The sequence below is a fragment of the Gopherus flavomarginatus genome, chromosome 22 (genome assembly GCF_025201925.1).
Source record: "Gopherus flavomarginatus isolate rGopFla2 chromosome 22, rGopFla2.mat.asm, whole genome shotgun sequence".
Lineage (NCBI taxonomy): Eukaryota > Metazoa > Chordata > Testudines > Testudinidae > Gopherus > Gopherus flavomarginatus.
This window is the reverse complement of record NC_066638.1, coordinates 18642695-18659639: the sequence shown is the minus strand read 5'-3', so window position 1 is coordinate 18659639 and position 16945 is coordinate 18642695. Positions and strand designations below refer to the sequence as shown.

Here is a 16945-nt window from a genome sequence, read left to right as displayed (position 1 = left end):
GGGGGTCATATAGAGCCGTGGTTGGGGGTGAGAAGAATGGGGGCATGCACAGCGCCTCTGATATGAGGGGAAGAAGGGGATAGCAGAAAATCCCAGTGGGGAAAAGAATAGGGGATCTTGGTGTGGGAGTAAGGGGGGTGTGAACACCTTGGGAATGGGGGACCCTAACTGGGAGAGGGACCCTGGTATGAAGGAAAATGAGGATACACACAGAGCAAAGCTACTGACATAGGAGGCAGAATGAGAGATCCTGGAATGAAGGGAGGAAGAAATCGTGGCGCACACAGCCCCTGGCCTAGGGTAGAAGGGGGAATGGGTTGCACACAGCCCTTGACTTGGGGGTTAATGGGGGACCCTGGTATAGAGGGAGGAGGAAATGGGGGCACACAGAGCCCCTGGCATGAGGGGTGTGTGGGAGAGTTCCTGGGAGTCCTTAAAGTAGAGGGAGTGGGAGGGTGGCCCACATGGGTCTGATGGAGGGATATAGTAGCCCCTGGTGGGTGCAATGAACTCAGCCATTACAACCTATGCAGTGTTCTATCCCCTAGTGTGTGTCATAGTCACACACAAAGATTTCATATGTAGAAATCCTCTCATCAGAGAGATAGGGTTGCCAACCTCCAGGAATCTCCAGGAATGAAAGAAAAATCTTTAATTAAAGATTGTCATGTGATGAAACCTTCAGGAATACGTCCAACCGAAATTGGCAGCCCTGTCAGAGGATGTGAAAGCACTTTACAAACCCACATTGTACAACTGGGAAAATGAGACACCAAGAGGGGAAGGATGTTTTAAAAACAGAGAAAAGATGTAAGAATGATTCAAGGCCTAGAAAACCCGCCTTGCTGTGGGTGAGTGAAGGAGCTCAACCTGTTCATCTTATCACTCATCTATAAATATTTACAGGGACAAGATTTCTGATTGTAGCAGGCTCTTTAATCTAGCATTCAAAGGCATAACAAGATCCACTGGCTGGGAGTTGGGCAGCAAAGTTCACCTGCAACTAAGATGTGCCTTTTTGTTTTTTAATAGTGAATGTAATTAACCATTGAAACAGATTGCTAAGCAATGCAGTAAATTCTCCATGATTTGGACTCTTTAAATCAAGATCAGATGTCTTTCTAAAAGAAATGCCCTAATTTAACTACAACTCATTGGCCTTCATGCTGGAATTGTTGGATGAAATTTCCTCACTGATCTGAGGCAGAAACCAGGAAAAGAGAAATTCCAGAAAGCACTTCGTATATAAATGTCTTTGTGTGTCCCATTAATTTCCCCAGGCTTTTGTCAGGTATTTTAGTTAAAAGATGCAGCAAATGTAACTGAGAGGGATTTAATTGTTGGTCCAAAGCTGTTTTCCTGTTGGCTGGCTGACCTTTTCTGCTGACGTCATGTCATGATTCAACTCACAATAGTGCATGACTGGGACCTCATCACCAAAAACCCCACATCCCTTTCTTACAGGGGTAGAGATAGATCTATAACTTCCTGAGCTCCTCGCAGTAGGATTGACGGGGCAGTGGTGGTTTCCGTTTTGATGTGCCACTGTGGGAGGAGTGTTAGGCCAGAGCCTGGCTAGGCTGCTTGGCAAAGGTTGAGAAAATTGTGGGGCCGAGTTTAACTAGCTACTGCTTAAAAAAACCTGATTTTTAGATTTAGGGCTTCCGGTTCAGTAGCTTAAAATACTTTAAAGAGGAAATGAATGCCTACCATTGCGCCTCATTTGTTAGACCTGCTGCCTTTTCAGCAAGGTCTCTTGGCCCTCCAGCAACAGTTAACTAAACTGGTGGTTTAATACTCCCTGTTGAGTCTCTCCTATTTCACACTGCATTGAAAGTGGTACAAGATACTAACCGCTGGGAGATGGTCAATGAGGAAAGGCCTCCAACTAGCCCAGGAACCTAGGGGAAACGAGATGTTAGATGAGCTAACTTAATAATAAGTGTACTCTAAAATGGGTCAGAATCCTTTCCAAGAGAACTCTTTCCCAGGGCTGAGGGTCTTGCGAGAACCCTCTACAAATAGTGAGTTATCATTTTGTAAGTGAAATTTAAATAGAAGTAGCTCTAATAGCAGTAAGGCAGAGGAGGGTTGTATTCTTGGTACAATTCTAGGTGGCTGGAGGAACTCTGCCTTTGATCTTGTACTTTACCTAGCCTATAGCATTCATTTCTGGGTATCTCTACACCAGGGATAGGCAACCTATGGCACGCGAGCTGATTTTTCAGTGGCAGTCACGCTGTCCGGGTCCTGGCTACCAGTCCGGGGGGTTCTGCATTTTAATTTAATTTTAAATGAAGCTTCTTAAACATTTTAAAAACCTTATTTATTTTACATACAACAATAGTTTTTTTTATATATTATAGACTTATAGAGAGACACCTTCTAAAAACATTAAAATGTATTGCTGGCACACAAAACCTTAAATTAGAGTGAATAAATGAAGACTTGGCACACCACTTCTGAAAGGTTGCCGACCCCGGTCTAACCTATTTAAAAAAAAAAAAATCTATGGCACAAGTCTCAGGGGCCAGGGCAACTAACACAGGTTTGGGCTGTGGGGGTAAAAATTGCAGTGTCGATTCTCAGACTAGAGCCCAGGCTCGAGGCCCTCCCCTCGTGGAGTCTCAGACTCTGGGTTGCAGCCCAAGTGTCTACATTCAATTTTTAGCCCCATAGCTCAAGCCCCACAAACCTGAGACACCTGACCTGGGCCAGCAGTGTAGACGTACCATCTGACTGTGCCCCCATCATGGCTTACTGCTGAATTGACTGGGGAGATGGGTATGTATTGACATGACTGGACAGAAAAACTATGCCTTTGCTGTTGCCTCAGTGAGGTGCAATAACATCTCATGTTTCCTGACTCTGATCTATGGCCAAGAACTGTCAGGAGGAGAGGTGTGTTGGGACTGGGTGCTCATTTTGTATCATCATGAGATGGAAACAGTGTTGTGTGTTTCTTCTAGGAGATCCATCCACAAGTCCATCTTTGCCAAGAGCAACAGCCAGTAAAGAGTTAGATGAGCAGACTAGGAAAAACATGGCTGGGAAAAACAGGGGCAAGAGGAAAGCAGATGCCTCCTCCCCTCAGGACAGTGAACTGGAAGTAAGTGAACAGTCTGGTTTTCTGAACAGTCGTTTTGGAAGAGCAGTCAGGTCAGCGTGTCTCCCTTCCCCTTTCTGGCAGGGGAAAGGGGGCTGGGATAATTGGGTAAAAAACAGGAGGAACACTGGAAGTCCAGAAATGCCGCTCTCTAACCAAAGGCACAAAATTAAGACACTGTTGATGGAGCTCGATAAAAGAGCGGTGGGCCATTCCTGTAGGGGACACTCCACCTAACCACAAAGTGGGTGACAGAGCAGGTTTGGCCTGAAGAACTTCATCCTAGGGTATTTAAGGAACTAGCTGAAGCTATCTTGGAACTGTTAGCAATTATCTTTGAGAACTCCTAGAGGACAGGTGAGGTCCTAGAGGACTGGAGAAGGGCAAACCTTAGTACTTAACTTTAAAAAGGGAAGCAACAAGGATGCAGGGAAACAAAAAACCAGTCAGCCTATCTTTTTGGTTCCTAGGAAAATATTGGAACAAATTATTAAGCAATCCTTTTGTAAGCACCTAGAGGATAATAAGGTTATAAGGAATGGCCAGCATGGATTTTTCAAGAACAAATTATGCCAATCCAACCTAATTTTCTTCGTTGTTAGGGTTACTGGTCCTGTGATTGAGGAAGCAATAGATATGATATATCTTGATTTTTAGTAAAACTTTTGACACAGTCCCACATGACATTCTCGTAAGCAAACTCAGGAAATCTAGTCTAGATGAAATTACTATAAGGTGTAATTTGAAAGAGTAGTCTGAGTACGTATCAATGGTTTGCTGTGAGACTGGTAGGGTGTGTCAAGTGAGGTCCCGCGGAGCTCTGTCCTGGGTGTGGTACTGTTCAATATTTCATTAATGACTTGGATAATGGAGAGTATGCTTATAAAATTTGCAGACAATGCCAAGTTGGGAGGAGTTCCAAGCGCTTTAAAGGACAGGATTAGAATTCAATACAATATTTTAGAACTGGTCTGAAATCAACAAGGTGAAATACAGTAAAGACTAGTGCAAATGCACAGCTCAAAATGAGGAATAACTGCTAAAAAGGATCTAGGAGTTCTAGTGTATCACAAATTGAATATGAGTCAACAGTGTGAGGCAGTTGGTATCGTGCTAGGGGAAGTGTTAGCAGAAGTGTTGTATGTATGAAAAATCCACACCCCTGAGAGATGTAGCTATGCCAACCTAATCCCTGGTGTAGAGACTGTTAGGTCAACAGAAGAATTCTTCCTTAACCTTGCTACTGCCTCTCAGGGAGGTAGATTAACTACTTCGCTGTAGTGAGTGTCCACACTGAAGCGCTCCAGCAGCTCAGCTGTGCCATGTCTCTTTTTACTGTATACATATCTTCGGATACAGGAGGTAATTGTCCCGCTCTACTCGGCACAGGTGAGGCCTCAGCTGGAGTGCTGTGTCCAGTTCTGGGTACCGCACTTTAAGGAAGATGTGGATAAATTGAAGAGAGTCCAAGAGGAGAGCAATAGAAATTATGAAAAAGCTGACCGTGAGGAAAAACTGGACATGTTTAGTCTTGAGAGAAGAAGACTGAGGGAGAACTGATAAGTCTTCAAATATGTTAAGAGCTGTTATAATAAGGATGAGGATCAATTATTCTCTATGTCCTTTGGCAGTAGAACAAGAAGTAATGGGCTTAATCTGCAGCAAGGGGTATATAGGTTAGATATAGGGAAAACCTTTTAACTATAAGGGTAGTTAAGCTCTGGAACAGGCTTACAGTGGAGGTTGTGGAATCCCCATCATTGGAGGTTTTTAAGAACAAATCGGACAAACATCTGTAAGAGATGGTCTTGGTTTACTTGGTCCTGCCTCGGTGCAGAGGGTTGGACCTGATGACTTCTCGAGGTCCCTTCCAGCCCCACGTTTCTATGATTTTGCTGTTTGCTGCAGCATAGCAGTTGGAAAATCCCAAGATTAACCTCCTTTTGTAATTCCTTTCCCAGCGAGTGTTTCTGTGGGACTTGGATGAGACCATCATCATTTTCCATTCCCTTCTCACGGGGTCGTACGCCCAGAAATATGGAAAGGTAATATTATCTTACCTCTTTCTCAGAGCTAAGATCATAAATGTTATCAATAAGTATACATTAATTATAGTGAAAGAAGTAGAAAATTCATACTCCTTCTTCGAGTGATGGTCCTGTTGTATTCCACTGAGGGTTATATGCATGCCTCTCCTTCCCTGCCTGCATCCAGGAAGGCCAGACTTCTCTGTGCCTTAAGAAGCACCTCCTGGAGGTTGCCAAGGGACCGCAATTGGATCTGGTTTGGGGAACCCTCCCCTGTCCTCATACATCGGTCTGAGCAATCCAGGAGTGCACCTCCTGCTGCGGAGTCCCAGTCCAGTTCCACCTGTACCAGCGCTATGGACCCCATGGTGGGGCCTAGCCATGAAACACGGAAGCATGTGCATAAGCATGGCAGTAAGTCTTCCTCCAGATCCAAGAAAGATGCTACGCTGCCATGACTTCTGGCCATGGTGGAGCCCACAAGAGTGACAAGTCACATCATTCGCCAGATCCACCAATCCCGGTTCCAGAACAATGCATCCCTCCTGCAATGGCTTCGCTGGCGCAGCATGAATTGTCTGTCCTGAGGCAGGTCCCCTTACTGGCCCTGGTTCCATCTGTGGATCCAGGTGCCGTTGAAGCCGGGAGAATTGGATATGCTCTTGGGCCTCACAAACTGTGTGTCTTAGAATGGATAAGGTCTCCATGTGTTCTGGTCCATTCACCTGCTAAGAGGACCCCCTCTCCTACATCAGATCTGCCTCCTTCTGGTCATGTTCCTACAACATATCCCATTCCATCAACACCCCCATTCATGTAAGACTCTGGTTCCTCTGAGTCTGAGGATTCATATGCTACCTATGGTCCACCACTTTCTCTTCTTTCTATGAAGGTCACTTGTCTGGTGGCTATCACCTCTGCAAGAAGAGTTGGCAAACTGTGAGCCATGATGACAACCCCCCCCTTCACCACTTTTCATGAGGATATAGTTTTGCTGCACTTGCATCCTAAATTTCCGCTTCCACTTCAATCAACCTATACATTTGCCAACCTTCTTTCCCAAACCACACACCTCAAATGAGGAATGGAAGCTTCACACCCTCAATGTGCATAGGACCCTGGCCTTTTACCTACAGAGAACGAAGCTCTTCTGGAAGTCTCCTAGACTATTAGTTGCCATAGTGGAGAGAATTAAAGGCCAGGCCATCTCCACCCAGAGAATCTCAAAGTGGGTCTCAGGATGCATTACACTCTATCAGTTATCAGAACAGTCCCCACCAGGTGGGATATGGGCCCATTCCACAAGAGCACAAGCATCAACTACCTCCATACTCCACAACTTGTCCCTTGCAGACATGTAAAGTGGCCACATAGAGTTCGGTACACACCTTTTCGTCTCATTATGCTTTAGTTCGTGATTCTGCAATGGACACCTCATTCAGTGCAGTAGTCCTCCATTCCACGGTTCTCTGTCATCTTCCTCACATCCTCCTCCTACATAGGTACTGCTTGTTAATCACCGTCAGTGGAATACAATAAGGACCATCACTTGAAGTAGTGTAGTAGTAGTGGAGGTTACTTACCTGTAACTGAAGGTTCTTCTTTGAGTGATTGCTCATGTGCATTCCAATAGGTATGTGCACACGCCACATGCACGATAGCCAGAAAGCTTTTCCCCTAGCGGTACCTATTGGGTTGGCCGTGGAGACCCCTAGAGTGGTGCCTTCATGGTGGTGTATATATGTCCCTGACAACCCGCCGCCTGCTCAATTCCTTCTTACCGCCCATGACAGTCGTTGGAACAGCTCGGTCTGTTGCTTCTGCAAGTGCCTTACTTAGTGGTTCCCTGGTTTTTCTGTGTAAATAGTTCAGTAGTTGTTAGTTAATAGTGTAGGTTAGTTTAGCTTGCTTTGGGGGGGTTCCCCCCTGCTCTTCACTCCCCAGCTCCGGGGCTTGCCTCGGTCTCAGGGGTTTAAGGCGTGCGAGAGGTGTGCGAAATCTATGCCAATAAGCGATCCGCATGCCACCTGTCTCAAGTGCCTCAAGGAGGGACATCAGACAGATAAGTGTCCTATTTGCAGGAGTATCAGACCTGGGACTAAGAGAGAGCGTGACTGTTGCCTGAAGCTCCTCCTGATGGAGTCCGCCCTTCAGCCAGAGCAGACACTAGCATCCTTGGTGTGCAGCACACCGGCCTCAGTGCGGGATGTCCCAGCACTGAGGAAGGACTCCGCCAGGGAGCACCGGCACCGCTCCCTGTCCCACAAGGCCAGTGCCACACGGCGACACTGTTCACAGTCCCCGGTGCCACATAAGAAAAAGAAACCAGAAAGGGGATGTTCCCCTGTCAGGAAGCCAAGGAGAGATTCCAGTGGGGTATGTCCTTTGGTGGGACACCTTGGTCTGGTCCCCAAGAACCGGCGCCATTGACTCTGGCCCCAGTTGCAGAGCCATTGAGTCCGGTGAGAATGGACACTCCTACCCGGGACAATTTGGAGGATGAGCTTGACCTCCCCTCCACTCTGGACACATATGAGGCAGCTCGAGACCTCATTGCCATGACAGCACAGTACCTGGCTTCGCAAACTCAGGCAAGGCCAATAGCACCAGCGACGGCATTGACTGCGGCATCATGCCCGGCACCCCAGACAACTCTGACACACATCACGGCGCCGATGGTGGCACCGCCGTTGATTCATCATCGGGGGAAGCCCATGATGTTACGGTGCCGCTCTCCCTCTCCCTATCACCGTCGGGCTCTGCTCCCCCATGGTTGGGTACAAAGTACTCATCAGAGTCAGACACAGAATTGTCTGTGTCCTGACACAGCCACCACCATTCCCAATCCCGGCACCAATCTTGGCACCGTAGACCAGCAGAACAACCAGCACCAGCCATCACTTGGCCACTTCAGTGGCAGGACTCAGTGCAGTGGCCTTTTTGGACCCCTTGGGCCTACCACCAGGCTCAGGGATCTAGACCTGTATCGGTGATATCGGCTCCTCCATCAGCGACATCGATGGCACACTACACCCCTAGGGCCCCTGAGGATCCAGTACAGGACACGGCTATTGAGCGGCCACGTACAATCACAGCCCCATCTCCACCGACGTTGGTGGCACCTGATCCTCTGGTTGCGGGCATCTCTGAGGTACTTGAGAACTAGAGAACCTGAGGGATATGAAGACTTGGGAACCAATTCCTCCTCCTCACCGGACGAGGTGGTGGCGGGCACTTCCACCACTCTACCATCAATGGACAAGGCCACCAGGGCCTCCTTGTGAGGGTGGCAGTTAACCTCCTCTGCCTGGAGGTTGAGGTTATGAAGGATTCAGATCTGATGGAAGACATCCTCACTTCCAAGGGTCCTTCTAGAGTGGCCTTGCCTCTCATAAGGACAATTCAGAATACCATGAAAGTGCTCTGGGAAACCCTGGCCTCTATACCACCAATGGCTAAAGGGGCCAAGAGATGTTACTTTGTGGCACAAAACGGCTATAAGCACCTTTTTACCCACCCCCAACCGGGGACTTTGGTGGTTGATGTGGCAAACTGCAAGGAGCAACAAGGACAACCAGCCCCGCACCTAAGTCACGTGATGCCAAGAAACTAGATCTCTTTGGCCATAAAGTTTATTCGACTGGCGGGCTCCAGCTTCAGGTAGCGAATCAGCAGGCAGAACTTAGCCAATACGCTTTTGATTCCTGGCACTCGTTGGCTGTGTTCCAGGAGTTAATCCCAACTGACTCACGCAAGGAGTTTGGTGCGCTCCTTGAGGAGGGTAGAGTAGTATCTCGGACTGCCCTCCAGGCAGCCCTGGACGTGGCAGCCTCTGCGGCTCGAACCATGGCCACCACAGTAGCAATGAGGAACAGTGCGTGGCTACAGGTTTTGTGTATCCCACCAGAGGTTCAGAACACTATATAGGACCTCCCATTTGACTGTGAGGGCCTGTTCACCCAAAATATGGACACGCACCTGCACAGACTGAAGGACTCTTAGACGACTCTGAAGTCTTTGGGGCTATACACCCCAGTGCCTCAAAGAAAGCCCTTTAGACCTCAGCCCCCATCCCGCTTCTACCTGGGGCCTCCTCAGCAAGATCCCCCTAGGAGGAGGGGCAGAAATAATAGGAGGCGCCCACCTCAATCCTCCTCGGGCCAAGGCCAGGGTTCAACCAAACAGCCTCTTGGCCCCAAGCCCAACTTTTGAAGATAAGCCCGAGGACGGTGCATCAGTCGCCATCTTGCATTCCCCCTCTCTCTCCCCTCCCCTTTGTGAATCGACTCTCCTGCTTCTACTGTGCTTGATCTCTGATCACATCAGACCGCTGGGTCCTCAGCACAGTGGGGGCGGGATATTCTATCCCATTCTGTTCCCTCCCGCCCTCCCAACCCCCTTCCCTGTTCCTCTTCAGGGACCCCTCTCACGAGCAACTCCCTTTTACAAGAGGTGCAATCGCTCCTTGCTCTAGGGGCAATAGAGGAGGTTCCTCAGGAATTCAGGAGCAAGGGGGTCTACTCCCGCTATTTCCTCATCCCGAAGGCCAAGGGTGGGCTTCAGCCTGTCCTGGACCTACGAGACCTCAACACATTCATAAAGGTGAAGTTTCACGTGGTCTCTCTGGCCACCATCATTCCCTCCCTGGATCCGGGAGACTGGTACGCCGCCCTTGACTTGAAGGACGCGTACTTTCACATTGCTATTATCCCAGCCCACAGATGCTTTGTCAGATTCGGGATCAGTGGTTGGCACTACCAGTTCAGGGTACTCCCATTTGGTCTGTCAACGGCCCCCCAGGTGTTCACCAAGTGTATGGCGGTAGTGGCGGCCTTCCTCCACAAGCGCCAGATGCTGCTATTCCTCTATCTGGATGACTGGCTCATCAAGGCTGAGTCCCAAGCACAGGAAGCAGAGCACATGTCCGTGGCCCGGGCTGCGTTTCACAGGCTGGGTCTTATATTGAACGAGCCCAAGTCCACATTGACCCCCACACAAAGGATAGAGTTCATTGGCACTCTCTTGGGCTCCAGGCACGCAAGGTGTGCCTTCCGGAACTGCATTCAAAGAGCTCACAGACATTATCCAGACCCTTCTCCACTTCCCCACAACCACGGCCAGAAATTGTATGAGACTATTGGGGCACATGGTGGCCTGTACAGACGTGGTACAGCACGCCAGGCTGTGCCTGCAGCCCCTCCAGGCCAGGGATGGCTCTGTTTTTTGCCACCCCAAGCATGGCAGTCAGACAGCCTTCGGTGATGTTTGTGTGGGAGGTCTGCCCCAGTCATGCGGATTCGGTGGCGGTTCTGCGAATGATCTGCTGATCCCGCACTGGCATACCCACCGCTGAACTGCGGGACCGTCGGACTTCCCGCAGAAACGCGCTTACTGCACTGGTGCCTGGAGCCACCCCTGCTCCAGGCAGAGGGAGCGCAGGTGCACAGGCAAGGCAGGGACCCACTGGACTCAATAGTGACCCTCCTGCCTCGCATTCTCCACTCTCTCCACTGGTGGCTGCAACCACAGCTGGTTTGTGCGAGTGTACCCGTTTGCAAAACCCCAACCCACGCTTTCCTTGGCCACGGAAGCCTCAGCACTTGGTTGGGGAGTGGATCTGGGCAATACCTGAACCCAGGGCCTCTGGTCCCATGCAGAGATATCGCTTCATATCAACGTGAGGGAGCTGAGGGTGGTTCGCCTGGCATGCCAGGCGTTTCAGACCCGTTTTCAGGGCATGTGCATATCAGTGGTCACGGACAATACTGAAGCGATGTTCTATATAAACAAATGGAGGTGCTCACTCCTCTCCCCTCTGTCAGGAAGTCCTTGCGCTGTAGTACTTCTGTATCGCCCACTCCATACACCTGCAGGCATCACATCTTCCAGGGGTGCAGAAGGAGCTGGCAGACCGCCTCAGTCGCTCGTTCCATGGACATGAGTGGTCCCTCAGACCGGACATTGCTCACTCAATTTTCCAGAGGTGGGGCTCTCCCCACATGGACCTCTTTGCAATGCAGAGCAACAGTAAGTGCCAGAGATTCTGCTCCTTCCTGAACCACAGCCCAGGCTGCACCGCGGACACCTTTCACTTATCATGAACGGGTCATGTACACGTGCCCACCATTCCCCCTCATACACAGAGTGCTCCTCAAGACTCGTCAGGACAGGGCTTCCCTGATCCTCATAGTGCCAGCGTGGCCTCGCCAGCACTGGTTCACCATGTTACTGAATCTCTCAGTGGACGAACCAGTAGCGCTCCCTCTCTCTCGGACCCTAATCACACAGGACCACGGCTGTCTACAGCACCCCATCCTGAAGTCGCTCGACCTTATGGGGTGGAAACTCCATGGCTGAACCCTCTTGAGCTTCAGTGCTCGCACTCAGTGAGGGAGGTCCTGTTGGGAAGGTAGGAAACCCTCCACACGAGCCATTTACCTGGCTAAGTAGAAGGGTTTCTCCATTTGGTCTTGACAAAGGGGAACTGAGTCACAATCAGCCCCAATTCCCCTTATTTTGGACTATCTTTTATAGCTCAAACACCAAGGGTTAGTAATATCATCCCCGAGGGTACACCTTGCGGCCATCTCGGCCTTTCACTCTGGAACAGCGGGTGGGTCAGTGTTCAGTAACTTCATGGTGGGCAGGTTTCTTAAGGGGCTAGACAGACTTTGTCCTCCCACTACATCAACCAGTTCCCCTGTGACCTGGTCCTGTCCTCGCTCATGGGGCCCCCTCTCTCCTCCCTTTCCTGGAAGGTGGCTTTTCTAGTGGCTATAATTTCTGCTGGAAGGGTATCTGAACTCAGGACACTGACGTCTGAACCGCCTTATATGGTATTTTATAAAGACGAGGTGCAGCTACACCCCCACCCTGTGTTCCTGCCTAAAGTTGTCTCGCAGTTTCATGTGAACCAGGATATATTCTTACCTGTGTTCTTTTCTAAATCCCATGCCACTAACAGGGAGCACATGTTCCATTCCTTGGATGTTAGATGTGCCTTAGCATGTTACATTGAACGCACAAAGCCATTTCGTAAGTCACTGCAGTTCTTTATTGCTAAGGCTGATCTTGTTCCAGCACATCTCATCATGGATCACGTCTTGCATCAGGACTTGCTATGACCTGGCCGAAGTTCCAGCCCCTCCGATTATGGCACACTCTACTACAGCGCAGGTTGCCTCCGCAGCTTTCCTGGCACAGATCTCTATCCAGGACATCTGCAAGGTTGTGACCTGGTCTTCAGTTCACACCTTCACTTCCTGCTATGCCATCACCCAGCAGGCGAGGGATGATGCTCGGTTAGTAGGGCAGTCCTACACTTGGTAACTAGTTGAACTCCGACTCCTCCCCCAGGATAACTGCTTGGAAGTTGCCTATGGGAATGTACATGAGCAATCACTCAAAGAAGAAAAAAACGTTTACTTACCTCTTGTAACTGTTGTTCTTCGAGATGTGTTGCTCATGTCCATTCCAAATCCCGCCTACCTCCCCACTGTTGGAATATTCTGGCAAGAAGGAACTGAGCAGTGGCGGGTTGCCAGGGACATGTATACACCGCCATGTAGGCACCACTCTAGGGGTCTCCATAGCCGACCCGACAGGTACCGCTAGTGGAAAAGCTTTCCAGCAATCATGCACGTGGCACGCTCATATGCCTATTGGCATTGACATGAGCAACACATTGCGAAGAACAACAGTTACAAGAGGTAAGTAACCATTTTTTCTTTGAGATGTGTGGTTCCTATCTGTATTCCAATCCCACTCTCTTTCCCCTCTGCGGTGGAGACACAGTTGGTCCGCCTGCCCTTTGTCGCCTCAGGCGAAACCACGAGGCAATACAGAGGCACGTGCACAGACTGGACACTACTATTTTCAAAAGCTCTGGCCCTGGGCGCATGGCACATGCGTATAACCCTCAGGGGAATACAGATAGAGGCCATGCATCTCGAAGAACTGCCAGTTACAGGTAAGTAACCTCTCCTTTTATTTGAACAAAGGAGTAACCACTTCAAAGAAGAGAATACTAGATCAAGTACCTACAGAGCTAGGAGGTGAAGACTGCAAACACGTTCATTTTAATTAAGTACAAGGCTATGAATTGATGTATTTTTGAAGTGCAAACGCTGGCAGAAATTAAGGATCATGCACTGTGTAATTTCAGCCCCTTTGTGCTGAGATCATATAACTTTCATCATTTGGAGGTTTCATTTGTCAAATATTTTAAGTGCTTAAATGTAAGCTAAAATAATATTTGTTTTGGCTTACATTTTAAAAATGTCAGTATTACAGCTGCTATATAATTTTCAAAATAAATGAGCAAAGCACATTAAGCTTGCTTTTTTATTGTGTGGTCACTTTCTTGCTAACTCCAGTGATTAACAAAGTATGTCCCTGTCATTAGTATGAATCAGTGAGTTTCCAGTATAGAGTGAAGATAAATAGAGCCTCTCGGAAACATACTGAACAATCACAAATAATTTTTCTGTTTTGCTTCTGGAAGTATATCTGTCCAAACTGCACAGCACTGTAGTTTGATTTGTTTTACTTTGATACTTTAATAGAATCTGGCTTTTCTTCAAGTGCCCACAATATTTTAGGGGTATTACAATCCATACAATTGAATGGTATGGAAAAAAACCAACAACCCATGCCAGCACATTTTAGCCTTGGGATCCAGTGGGAAACCTGTGAAACTTCATTGGCCAGAGGTTTATCTCTACTTTAGTACAGAACCAGGGCAAAACTTTCTTTTCCTGTCTTGTTTTCCAGGACCCAACTCTAGTGATTGGCTCAGGTCTGACAATGGAGGAGATGATTTTCGAAGTGGCCGACACACACTTATTTTTCAATGACTTAGAGGTATGTGCCAGTTGTTTCTTCAGGAACCTAAACATCAGAAACTTCCGGATGAGAATACTATTTCTAATGACACAAACAAGTGTGAAACAGAACTTAATATGAAAAGCTAATAGCATCTACCAGAACTAAAGCTGTACAGGAACAAAGCTGATGTGTGAGCCAAAATCATACAAAATGGAACACACTCAGTCAATCAGCCTGCTGTAATTGACAAATACAGAAATGCGGTTGAAGTGTGTAAGGCCTCGCTTCACTCAGCCAATCATAATAATACATTATAAATTAGAATATTATATATAATAAATATGGCTTACCCAAGGAGGTGTGGAAGTACTTCAGATTCTGCAAATAAATGGTTGGGAGTAGAAATCAGATCTTACTGACGTCTAGTCCCTTACTATAAATACTAGTTTACATTGCCCCTGAGTATACACTTCTATTTTTAAAAGATAACACTATAGCTGCTGGGTTTAGATCAGGAACCATGAACTATTACATGTGTGAGCATCTCAGTGTACTCCACAGTTGCTTTTAAAAATACAAATATTAGAAAAACTGCCAACAATTTTCATTAGTGTTTCCAAAAATGTAGTTTTTTGTTAATTTTCTGCTGGCCCTGTTTGGCATTGAGCTTTACAAAGAAAGCAGTCAAGTTATGTCACGTTCCAGCTCATGATGCTTGTCAAGTCTTCTCCACACAGTGCAGTCTGGACGGTCTGAGATGGTAAAGCCCAAAATACAGTCTCTCTTGTTGGCAGCTCAGTGCTCCAAGGTAGAAAGAGCTACGTACATGATTTTGCCTTGACATTTATAAGAGATTGCTTAATCTTGGCTGCATTAACCTGAATTTGATACAAGTGTAAACATGTTCTGTGATGTTACTACTGTAGGAAATGCACTTTGGGCTAATTAAAGGCATTGAAGTGAGGATTTTGAATTGACTATAATCTCCCTATTGCCACCTGTCACAGTTTCCGACGTTACTGCACTTCTGACTCTTTTGTAGACGCTTTGCTGGCATCCTACTTAACTGATGGCTAGAGGTCTGAGACATTTCTCAGGGCAGAGTCTTGTGCGTTTCTCCCTCTAGACTGGGGATTTCAGCTGCAACTTCTCCTGCAGTTCACTGTGGTTGTCCCAGCACGTCTGAATTTAGATCAGCACCTGCAGCTCTACTGTCTCTGACACAAAGTACAAAAGTATTACAGAAAAAATGTAACTTAAAAACAATCAGCAATTCACCTACAATATTCAAATGGCCAGACAGATAGGTAGATATCTGTTACCTCCTGCCTGAAAGGAGCATATCGCAGCTCTCTCACATCCTGGTGACCTGTCTTAACTTCAAGACTTTAAGAACATAATTTTTAGTATAGATACATAATGCCTTAAATATTATCTGTACACACATTTCACTATGATCATTAGGAATCATAGTGGACTACTGGCTCTTGGCAGAGCTCTCACATCCCACCCTCTGGTGAACTATTATGCAGATCTCTGATCCGGGGGATCCCTGTAAAACCCCTGCACTCTGTGCCCTCTGCCCGTTGGCACCAAGGAGTCTGTGGGTCCCAATTCTCAACAGCGATGCAAGCGCTGCACTTAGGTTTGTATCCTGCACTATATTCAAAGCTTCCCCTGGTCCTTGGTGGTGTCTTTACTAGCTCTTTCCTTCACTTCCTCATGTTTGCTACCACTGCTTCAGCTCAAATGGGCAGAGCGATGTTGGGATCAGGAGTTTAGACTAGGCTCCAGGCAGCCACCAGTGTTTTTACTAGACCGAGCCAATGACTGACTCGTTTGTTTGGTGTCCAGACAGAAACACCATAAAAACAAAATAAAAAGGTTAGTTTCAAACCAAAACTGAATTTTCTCTGTTTTTCTCAACGAAATGAAAAAAAAGAAAAAATTTCATTTGGCTCAAACAAACGTTTTGAATGTCAATTTGAACCAACGTTTCATTTGAAATGTTGATTTGAAACAATGTCAGATTGATGTATTTTTAAATTTTCAAAATTTGTTTTCAGGTTTGGGGTTGCTTTTTTTTGACTGAAACTGTTTGCCAAATTCAGACCAAATTTGCTAATGGGTTTGGTGCCCTGAACAATGCATTTATTGGCAAATTTACTATTTGCCAAAAAAATTATGCTGAGCTGTAGTTTTAACTGCCACATCACCTATGCTCAGGGCAGGTCTCCACAAGGTGGTTAAAATGCCAGCAGCTGCTAGTGAGCTCTTTGAGACGCGTGGTCTTACCGTAACTTCCAGTGGTAACAGCAGGGGAAAAATTTTCAAGAAAAAGGGCATTTAGGGATATGATTCTGCACTGGCTCTTTCTCTACTCAGCACTGCACTGTTTGCAATATCGCCACTGCGTTACAGGCTGGTGGCGCGTCTCCATGGCTGCTTTATGGGGATGGAATTAATTTTGTATTTGGATCATCATTGATCAAATGTTTCAGCATGGCACAAAATACAGTAAAATACAGTGTGGATTTGGTAGCCAAGGTGAAAATAACAAATGAGCTTCATACAGTATAGCTGCAGAGGTATCAATCTCAGGATATTAGCGAGACAAGGTGGGAGAGGTAATGTATTTTATTGGACCAACTTCTGTTGGTGAGCGAGACAGGCTTTCAAGCTTACACAGAGCTCTTCTTCAGGTCTGGGAAAGATACTCCCCATCACAGCTAAATTCAAGGTTAAACAGATTGTTTTGCATAAGTAGCTAGCACATACTCTAAGGGACCATTCAAGGAAGAGTGGTCTGTTAACACCTCTGGAGCTTAAATTCATATCTCTGCTAGGCACTGAAAATCGTGGACTGAACAGAGATACTGTATTTATGACTGCTTATAACAATCTGTAACCCACTAACCCCTTCTTTGTGTCCTATGACTGCAGAGGTGTAATGGGCCACTCTACCTTGAATTGTCCCTTACAATAT

The 16945-nt window shown here is 47.2% G+C and overlaps 2 protein-coding genes across 7 annotated transcripts in view; both read left to right on the top strand.

Moving 5' to 3' along the window:
* Window positions 1-16945, top strand: part of SMPDL3B (sphingomyelin phosphodiesterase acid like 3B) — a 241181-nt gene that overhangs the window by 117478 nt on the left and 106758 nt on the right. The window lies entirely within an intron of this gene.
* EYA3 (EYA transcriptional coactivator and phosphatase 3) overlaps window positions 1-16945 on the top strand; it is a 144383-nt gene that overhangs the window by 95012 nt on the left and 32426 nt on the right. For all 4 annotated transcript variants that reach the window (XM_050932327.1, XM_050932326.1, XM_050932325.1 and 1 more), the window contains 3 exons: window positions 2970-3109; window positions 5068-5151; window positions 13906-13995. In XM_050932327.1, coding sequence (XP_050788284.1) covers window positions 2970-3109; window positions 5068-5151; window positions 13906-13995 — 314 coding nt within the window. The remainder of the gene's footprint in view (window positions 1-2969; window positions 3110-5067; window positions 5152-13905; window positions 13996-16945) is intronic.